Here is a 9,793-nt window from a genome sequence, read left to right on the forward strand (position 1 = left end):
CCGCGTCCCCGCGGGGCGCTCCGGGGGCCTCCCCCCTTCACCCGGCCAAGCCCTGACCGCTTCCCCCCCCCGTTTCCCCGAAGTGTCCAGCACCCAGTTGCATCAGCTGCCCCACCCTCCCTTCCCCCCCCCTTCGCGTGCGGGTTTTAGGGGCTGGCCTCGGGTTCCGGTTCGTCCGCTGTTAAACATTAACGGTTCTTCCCGGGCCGCGGCAGGGGAGCGGTGTGCGGGTGGCACCCAGCTGCCTTGGCGCCTTCCTTCGCAAACTCTTCACCCCTCCAAGGGCAGGCGGCCCGGTCAGTGCTCACCTGGAGTGAGAATGTAGAAGCTTGAGTTCGTTTTGGACGGGCACCCCAGGAGCCCAGCTCCGTGGTACTCCACAGGCGCTGTCTCGGCAGGGGGACGTGCTTTTTTCCTTGTTTTTCCGAAGAGAGGTCGCTTTTTGCCTTGTTTTCCCGAAGAGAGTTCCCAGGGGCACGGATCAGTGTGCTTTCACCCACTGGTGGGCTGCAGTGGGAAGGATGCAGGGATTTATCTTTGTCTGCTGGGATTCATCTGATGGGGTGTAACACACTGATTTGACCCCATCACTTCCAATGCCGGTCAGATTAGGTTGTACTTCAAACGTCTCTTTTAAGCAATACAAATGTTTTTGGCACTCCAAAGGAGGTGGCATGTAACTAAGTTCTTTGCTGAAGGAGTACTTTATAGCCTCCTCCTGACTTAGATGTCAGTGTTGGTAAATATTGCACTTCAGCGTTGACTTGTTTTCATCGGCTGAATTTCCATGTGCACAATGCACCTTAGTGTGTAGGGTGCTTCCAGCTGCATTCCTCTGTCAATCTGGCTGCAAGTTGTCAATTAATGTTCACATGTGATTAGCAGAGCAAGTCATACTGTTCTTTGTTTTCTTTCTTCAAAGCCTGAAGAGGATCAAAAACTGATCTTTTCTGGGAAGCTACTGCTAGATCATCATTATCTGAGAGAGTTGCTGCCAAAGGTGTGTATATATATAAAAAAAACCTTTTATGTGCTTTAATACATCAAGAAAAGTAGTTGGTTTTTGAACATATCTCCCCTTTCATTTTTAGCACGGGGAGTTGCATGCTCTTCATCTGGTATACAAATTCAAGACTCCTGCACATGTGCAAGAATCTGATGCAGAGGTACTTACACTAGGTGAACCTACTATGCTGAATCTTGGGCTTGTGACTAAAAATGGGAAGTGCTGAACAGCCGCTCTAAAGTTTGCTGGTGCTGCAGTCTCTGTAATGGCGGTATTACTTTGTGACAATTTGGTAAGGAGTGTGAGAATGTATTTGGATTAAGCCAAGTAAGAAAAATTGACTCTACAGTTCATCAGTAAATGTTTTTACGGCACCTGTTAAGAAATATTGAAACCATAATCTTGTAGCAAAGCACTGCTCAGAGCAGAAGTGCTTTCTGGTAAATTCATTTTTAAGCAGAGCATGACTTATCAGGTCTGAGGCTCTTTGGGACAGACGCTGTGCTTGTGGGCAGAGGGCAGGGTATTAAAGTGGAAGTGGTTCCCTTTGGGGTGCGGGGGAGGGAGAAGGCTGTTAGCTGAGGACACTTTAACTGCTCTCATTAATGACTCAGCCTGTGGAGAGGAAGCCAAAGCCTGAGCCTTAGTGCTTGAGCTGAGTAGTTACCAGTCTCCAGTGCAAATGGCCAAACCCAATTTTTACTTTCAAGTGGATGTGCTGGTGTGCCTAGAGTTGAGCTTGTATTTCCCATTATAGGCAATCCGACCTGTCTGATGGCTGCTAGATGTGAGCCAGCTTTGGTATGGATATTATACAGATGGTTTGCCATGTAACAGCTCTTGAATTCTGTGTCTGGTGGTTTGTGTATGCAAGTACAAACTTACCATAGCTAAAAGTCAAACTGTCTTGAGCACAGTTCCCTCTGTTTCTTCCAGTTGTTTTTATAACCCAATGGGACCTGACTGTATGTGTAAAAGGTAACAAACACAGGTGCAGATCTGGAAACAGCGAGTCAGGTTTATGTGCCAGTCACTTTTTAAGGAGCTTTAAAATGCTGATGGAGGTGCTGTAGCATGGAGCCCAAGAGCAGTGTCAGTGCTGAGGCAGCGCTGGAGGTGCTGTGCAGGACAAAATGTATCAAGTTTGTAGCAGTTATAAAATGAGTGTGTTCTGTGAGGTGTAACCTCATTGCATAACGCTAGTGTAGTGTCCCGAATAAACCTTACTGCATTGCTGTCCCTAGGTTAAAGCTGATCAGCCAAGGTTACTGTCAGAAGATAGTAAAGAACCAGCTGTATCTTTCTCAGATGTTGAAAGATTGAGATGCTCTTCTGGTGGCCAGTCTTCAGCAGAAGTCAGTAACAGGTAAGTATGACTTTCAAACCATTGGCTTTGTGTTGGATGCCAGCTGCTTATGCCACATATATTGTCTTAAGCCCAGAGAACATGGGTCAGAGATGGTGAAATTATATATAAAAGCTTTAGCTGATATAAAAGCTTTAGCTGACATGGAAGAAGCTGAACAAAGATGCACTGCTCTGTTAATTGGAAAAATCTCCCCTTTATTCATGTGGGTAAAGAGATGTCTTTAATGCTCTGGAAGGAAGACGTGATTTTGCATCTGGGTGCACAAAATGGCAGAAGCTGTTTACATTGTCCTGTAATAAATGACTTGTACAGTTTGTCTAGTATTTGCTAATATGTTTAAATTTTAACCAAGGCTGGAAACAACCCAACATCCCTTCCAAAGTGTGGCTCCTGGTTTCTCTGCATATACAACCTACAACACACTTCAGATGTCCTGGTTCCAGCAGATCTATGCTAGACAGTACTACATGCAATAGTAAGTTTTATGTCCAAAGCTACCAGTAGGAAGTAGAACTATAATACAAGGGAATAGAGAGCTGCTGGCAGTTCTTTCTCTTTTGTATAAGACTTAACTGTTTTCTCCTGTTTTAAAGTGTTATGGCTACTGCTGGCAGGCTTTCCCACATTTTAAGTGTGCAGTTTAAATTGCTTTGCATTTGGCCTGAGGAGGTGCAGTGGGCCAAACTGCACAGTCCCTGCCTTCCACTGAGTAACAGTATCTTTTTATCTTGCCCGAATTATTTTCACCCACTCATTAAATAAGTATATGTAAAGGTATTGGTGAAGATGTGAAGCCGTAGTAATAAACATCACCTGAAGTCCTGCATCCAGGTATGGAGTCCTCACTATAGAAAAGATAGGACCTGTTGGAGAGGGTCCAGAGAATGGCCACAAAAATGATCAGGGGGTGGAGCACCTTTCTTATGGAGACAGGCTGAGAGCGTTGAGGATGTTCAGCCTGGAGAAGACTCTGGGAAGACCTTAGTGTGGCCTTTCAGTTCATAAAAGGGGCCTAATAAGAAAGATGGGGGGAGACTTTTTAGCAGGGCCTGTTGCAATAGGATGAGAGGTGGTGGTTTTAAACTAAAAGAGGGGAGGTTTGGGCTGGATGTGAGGAAGAAATGTTTTACAATGAGGGTGGTAAAACACTGGCACAGGTTGCCTAAGAGAGGTGGTGGATGTGCCATCCCCAGAGACATTCAAGGCCAGGCTGGATGTGGTTCTGGGCAACCTGATTTAGTTGAAGATGTCCCTGCTCACTGCAGGGGAGTTGGATTAGATGAGCTTTGAAGGTCCTTTCCCAAACTATTCCATGAATCTATGATGGTAGTTGGTATTGTAACTTCACACTGAATGGTATGAGAATGTTCCTCTACCTGTCATGTGGTGCATGGCTTCTTGTTTAGGCCAGTGGTTTTGAATCTTGCAAACTGCAGCTCTGATTCTTTTGGGAGGGCATGTATCTCCAGAGTAACTGTAATCCTGGTGAGAAACCTTAGCTCTTCATATTTTTGACGGCTTAACATAGCACAGAGAGGCACTGACTGGAAATTGGTAGCAGAGGTAAAGCTGAGACTGGCAAGAGCCTTCCAGACTACTTGTGGATTGCTCAAGAGTTTTTTTTTTGCAAAGTATTGAACTTGTTCATAAAGTGAGAGATGCCTAGTTTGACTTGCTGTGAAGTCACTTCTGTGCAACCATTGTCATGGGCAGAGACTTGGGTTTCTGTATCCTCTAAACTTGATGCTTTCTACTTGCATGTGGTCTGACTCTATTTAGAGATGAACTTTCAGTGCCTGTGTTAAGTGTGAAATTATTTTACTAAGCTTTATTCGGTACTTTTTTGTTCTCTCTTTTCAGCTTGGCATCTACTGCTGCATCTGCTGACCCATCCCATGCACAACGTTCTCAGGAGATAGCAGTGACACCAGTGACAACATCAGCTCCTCTCCCAGACACGTTTCCTGCACAAAATCAGCCTGGAAACCAGAATGCTGCTGCCCAGGTTAACGCAGCAGCCAACCAGAACTTGCAAATGAATGCTCAAGGGGGTCCCCTCATGGAGGAAGAGGAGGAGGGTGGCCAGCGAGATTGGTTGGACTGGCTCTACTCAGCAACGTTGTTCTATGTATTTGTCAACATGATCTATTTCTACTCCAGTGTTAGCAGATTCCTCCTGGTTATGGGTGGCAGTATCCTGATGTACCTGTAAGTGTATGGTGTTAATATTTATTATTGTATTAGAAAAGGTTGGGATAAATCTTAGAAGCACAATAAAGATAATGTGCCCTCAGCTGATGTGCTTGGGATGTCTGGCCTGAGAAAGATAATCTGTTCTCTCAGATTCCTTGATCTCCTGTGAAACAAGTGATGTAGGCCTCTGAATTCCGGCCAGGATGTCTAGGAGTTAAAGCTGGAGCAGCTCAAATGGTCAGCTCTGCCAACCTCTGTGCAGACTTGGGTGAATGAAGGTTAATTGCTGCTGGTAGTTCTAAAGTGTAATGTGAACAGCTTGCTTTGTGTATTAGATCTCTCTGCTGTAGAGATACAGACCTTTTAAGAAGGTCTACATGGCCTGTTACATTTTGGTCAGAGTGCTATGTGTCATATATTCTTTGTGCCCCTTTTCTTAGGGTGAGTACAGGGAAGTTACTCCAGGGTGCACAGAGCATGGTAACCAAGCAGGCTCTCTACCTCTGGCAGCATACTGGATACACATGTGGATGTAGTGGTGCTTATTCTGAGTGCAAAATGATGCTCAGCCTTCCCCCTCCTACCCCATGTCTTGCTGCTAACAGGAGGCTTTGAAAGTGCTTGCTGGGTTAGGGCAGAAAAAGACATTAATATGCTGACCTTGCTGTCTGCAGCTCTGAGCTGTGTTGGTGTAACAGGAAGGAGTAATGTTTAAGTAGTATGAATACAAATCTGTTGTCTTCCCCAGGCACCATGTTGGATGGCTTCCATTTAGACGAAGACTGGTTCAGCCCTTCCCAGGCAACATTCCTCCTCAAGCTGCTATGAACCAGGACCAGAACAATATCTTACAGGTATCGTCTGGTTATTTTGCTTTTAAACCATGAGCATGAAAACCTGTGGAGTTTTACTTTCAGCTTACTAATGACATATAGTAGTAGCAACTTTTCTTTGAACTTTACTCAGAAGCTACCTTCCATTGGGCAGAATTTCCAGCCTGAGTCCTCCTTTGAAATACTCTGTTTACAAAGTATTTCAGGCTGAATGTTATCACTTAGTTGTTTCTGTCCTTCAGGATGTTGTAATGGAGAGTGGCCTGTCCCAGGTTCTGTAGCTGAAGGCAGGGTTTAGACTGGTGTCTTGGTGGCAGGATTTAAGTTGATAAGCAATTGGTCTTGCATTTCAAGCTAATGCTTCTGGCTGCTGTCAGGCAAAGTTGTGAATTAATCCACAGATCACCTGAGCCTAGTGCTTCATGTCTGTCCTAAGCAATGTTCCTGGACACACTGTGAGAGTTCACCAGTAACACCAGTGTGCAGCTTGTGTTTTTGACTTGGTGGTGGTTGTCTGGGGATACTTGTAAGCTTTTTATATTCTGACAGAGATATTTGGGTAACAAAATGCTATTTGACACCTGATTCTTTGAATGTGTTTCTGAAATGACCTCATTCACCAAATACCCTTTCTTTTGTCAGGGGGGGAATGCAGGTGGAGCAGATGAATCTGAGGCATTTCCTGATGAGGGACAAGGCTTACAAGAGCTGCAGCAGACAAACCCTTCACTGATGGGCACAGTGTGGGTTTTCTTCAAGACTTTCTTTGCATCCCTCCTTCCAGAAGGGCTTGGAGTGACCCGCAACTGATCTGTCACCATTCTGCTTGTCTGACACTGCAAACCAGGAGTGAAAGTGGATGGCACTTCCTCTGGCTTTCACTGACCAAGCAAATAAAACTGCAAGAAGCCTTAGGTCATTGCAGCCTAGAGACTGAGATGCTTGCCCTTAGACCAAAGAACTTTGTTCTGAGCGTTTATTAGTTACCTATGTTGAGGCTTGGCATTGTGAACTTGTGCACTAAATGCACAGGCTTTAAGCAGGTGTGCAAAACTGTTACAGAAGCAAATTGCTGCTTCTGTGCAATGTGATTCCTGTTGGAATGTCTCAAATGCTATTTAAATTACACTGAGTGTAGGATCTCAAAAGAAAAAACAAGATTGCTAGATAAGCATTAGCAGATTGCAGATTTTTAGATCTATTGTTAAATTGCTTCAACAATAGTTTAAAATTTGTGTGAATATTTTCCTATGAAGGATGTATGGTGCAATTTCCTTGCTGGATGAAGTGGAGGTCTCCGAAGAAGGTGACTTCTTAAAGCAGTTACCTCATTGGAGTTGCAAGCTAAACTTCATCTTGCCCCAAATTCAGGTAGTTTAAACTCAAGGCTTAATTTTCCCCTAGCAGATCATGGGAGGAGAGTGTGTCCAGCCCTAACTAGCAAGAATTTATGCAAGATCTGAACTTCTTCACTGATTTTGGATGCAAAGTTAAAGCAGACTTATGCCTGTGTTAAATTTTGATGCATTCTTACTGCAGAGCAACCACCTTGTGTTACTTCATTGTGTTCCCTTTAATTTCTGATATGGTCAAGGGCTTTGATTCCAATAAAACTTTGCAGGCATTCATATCCAAACTTGTACAGCAGTCAGAAGACCACCTGTGCAAAGCACAGGATGTGCTCTCACCTTTTTACTGTAAAATCATGATAAATGAGCTGGGATGTGAAGGGAAAAAGTGCTCACAGAGCCTTAAACTCGGCTCCTTGCCAAACTGTATTCTTCATGAAGCAACCTTCAGCATTTAAGGTGCCAGGGATAGCTTGCAGCTTGTGCTTGCTCACTGAAGGCTGCTGCCATGGACACCCTTAAGCAGGTAATTCTGCAGGGATTTGGGAAGTGGAGTTTGATGCCTTGAGTCCTGTGTGTGACTCTGGTGATGCTGCAGTGCATTATCTTGGCTTGAAATGTGCTGCCCAGAACAGCAGCTACTTGTGAGACTTGTAGCGCTTTTCCTCTCTGCTACCTGCAGTTGGCAAAACTTTGTAAAGGAGTGTCTCATCAGGGCTGACACACACAAGCTGGTACAAGTGGTTGTAACAGCCCAGCTGGCAGTGCTTGATCTTGCTGCCTCAGATCACACTCATGCTAGATGTGTGGTGTTCACCTGCAGTAGCAAGTTTAACACTGGTGATAATATTTTTGGCTTTGAACAAGTTTACTTTCTCAACCTCTTAACCAAGTAGGTTTTTCCTGCCACAGCTTCAGTTTGCTGGAGGCTTGGGGATGATGGGTAGAGTTTAGCAATGAAGGATTTAAATGCTGTGAAATAAATTGAGAGATGACTGTTGTTACTTAGGGTATATTCTGCATAAGCCTTTGAGGATGTTTGCACAAGCAGTGTTCTCTCTTTTGCTAGTAGTAAGTCTACTTGTGCTCAGGATGATGAATTTTTTTCTTCAGGGTGTGTCTAATCACTCAGGTGTCTCAAAGTGCCTAAATCTACAGAGATATGCCTGAGCCTGGAGCAAATCTGCCAGTTTTTCGGCGGCCAGAGCTGAATGGGTTTGGTGTGGTTTAAGCAACAAGCACCAAGTGCTGGATTATTTGTGAAATTTTTAATCTGAAAAGTTACCAGAGATGGCAAAGCATCTCTTGTGTTTTGAGGCTTTTGCTGCTACCACGGGTAGGCAGATTGGTTTAAAATTAGCTGGAAAACTAATTACGCATAGCTCATGCTGCTGGAGGCATGTGGTAAGGCTCCTGGCCCTTGGAGGACATCTCCTGGATGGCTTAGTGAAATGCATCTCTGGGGTGGAGGGAAACTCCTGACTACACTGGGGGCGCTGGGTGGATCATGTGAGTAACTGGTGTGTAATTCTGCTGCATCCTGGCGGAAGCACTGGGAATGAGCAGAGCTTGAATGAAGGCACTGGGCACCAGTGACTGGGCCAGCCTGGTGGTATGTGGAGCTGAGTGTGGTGTAGTTCTAATTGCTGCTAATCCCTCACCAGGGATGCCTTGGCTTTGCCTGAGACAGCCTGGGACCAAGTGGGGATGGCCAAGGTGTGGGAGTGGTGGAGGGGGGATGGAGGCAGCTCAGCCTAGTGGAAGGGCAATGGGAACAGTGAGATGTGTAAATAGTGATGGTGAGGAAGGGGGGAGATGGCCTGTATGCCTGCTGGCATGAGACAGGAGCATGGACCTTGAGTTAGTTGAGTGACTTTAGGTTAGACACTAGAATTGTATCATAGAATCACAAAATGGTCTGGGTTGGAAGGGACTGTAAAGCTCATCCAGTTCCAGCCCCCTGCCACAGGCAGGAACACCTTCCACTGGAGCTGGGTGCTCCAAGCCCCGTACAAATGGGGCAGCCACAGCTTCTCTGGGCAACCCATGTCAGTGATTTGAGCCTTGAAATTTCCAGAGCAAGGCTGCTGAAAAAGCATAGGAGATTTTCTGGAAATAACATGACTTGTGCTGTGACACAAATTGTGAAGAAGGGAAAGGGCCTCAAGGCTGTGGGCTTAGGAAGCTGGGTTTGTCTTGGCCACACTTCAAGCTGGGTGATTCTGCTCATGTGGTTCCCCCTGCTGAGAGCAGACCTCTGTCCTGGAAGAGCCAAGGGAGAAATGTGTAGTCTAGTTTGTCTTCTCAGGTGTCTATCTTCTCTGCAGAAACTTCTAACAGGCTGCTTACTTACAGAGTTACTGAAGTCCTGTTTGTCACCAAGGCATGCTCCTGTCCTCATCTTATGGAACATAAATCTTATGAGAATGAGGTTGCTGCTGAGCAGATAAGCTGGGTGGGGGATTTGAAGGTGTCTTCCCCTTTTCCCCAGTCAAGTTGCCAAACATGCCAACTGCACCTCCATCACCTCATCCCAGCCTGTGCTTCCTAAGAACAGCTCTTGAAATATCTGCTTGTATTTATGTTGCTTGAATATCAAATCGAGTGATATCATAGAGGTAAGCTGGACCTGGTGCTCAGCCAGGGTCACAAACCTGCAGTGAGGGGCTAGAGGTCAGTTAATGCTGAGCTTCCTGCCCAGGAGGGCTGGGAAATGCTGGGACATTCTGCTACTAGGCCTATGTCTTGTGTCTGTTCAGTGGCTTGTGCTGCAGGAGGACCTCCCAGTTTTCTTATATTAGCACTGAAAGTTCTATTTGCTGCTTTTCCAGTCTGGGTTTGGCAGTGCAGAAACAGATGCAGCTCCTCCAGGCTCCAACCCTGCTGCCCTGGGCAGCCTCAGGTGAAAAGCCTGGGCTAGCCTGTGTGTGCTTATTTTTATGGGTTTTTATGGAGGTTGTTACAGATGATACTGGTAGGGAAGAGAAGAAATTGGGTTGGTTTCAGGAGAACTCTGTAGAAAACCATGTGAGACTTGATTGTT

The 9,793-nt window shown here is 45.6% G+C and overlaps 1 protein-coding gene across 1 annotated transcript; it reads left to right on the plus strand.

Annotated features, from left to right (window-relative positions):
* Positions 1–922: 922 nt before the first annotated feature.
* On the plus strand, positions 923–6,211 carry HERPUD1 (homocysteine-inducible, endoplasmic reticulum stress-inducible, ubiquitin-like domain member 1; the record flags this gene model as incomplete). Its single annotated transcript, XM_010024876.1, has 7 exons — positions 923–1,000; positions 1,092–1,166; positions 2,251–2,372; positions 2,728–2,850; positions 4,236–4,583; positions 5,317–5,422; positions 6,044–6,211. Coding segments are annotated over 7 exons (1,020 nt in total), but the record flags the coding sequence as incomplete, so codon positions are not given.
* Between the last annotated feature and the right edge of the window lie 3,582 nt (positions 6,212–9,793).

This window comes from Nestor notabilis, unplaced genomic scaffold (assembly GCF_000696875.1).
Source record: "Nestor notabilis isolate BGI_N333 unplaced genomic scaffold, ASM69687v1 scaffold12152, whole genome shotgun sequence".
NCBI classification, from domain to species: domain Eukaryota; kingdom Metazoa; phylum Chordata; class Aves; order Psittaciformes; family Psittacidae; genus Nestor; species Nestor notabilis.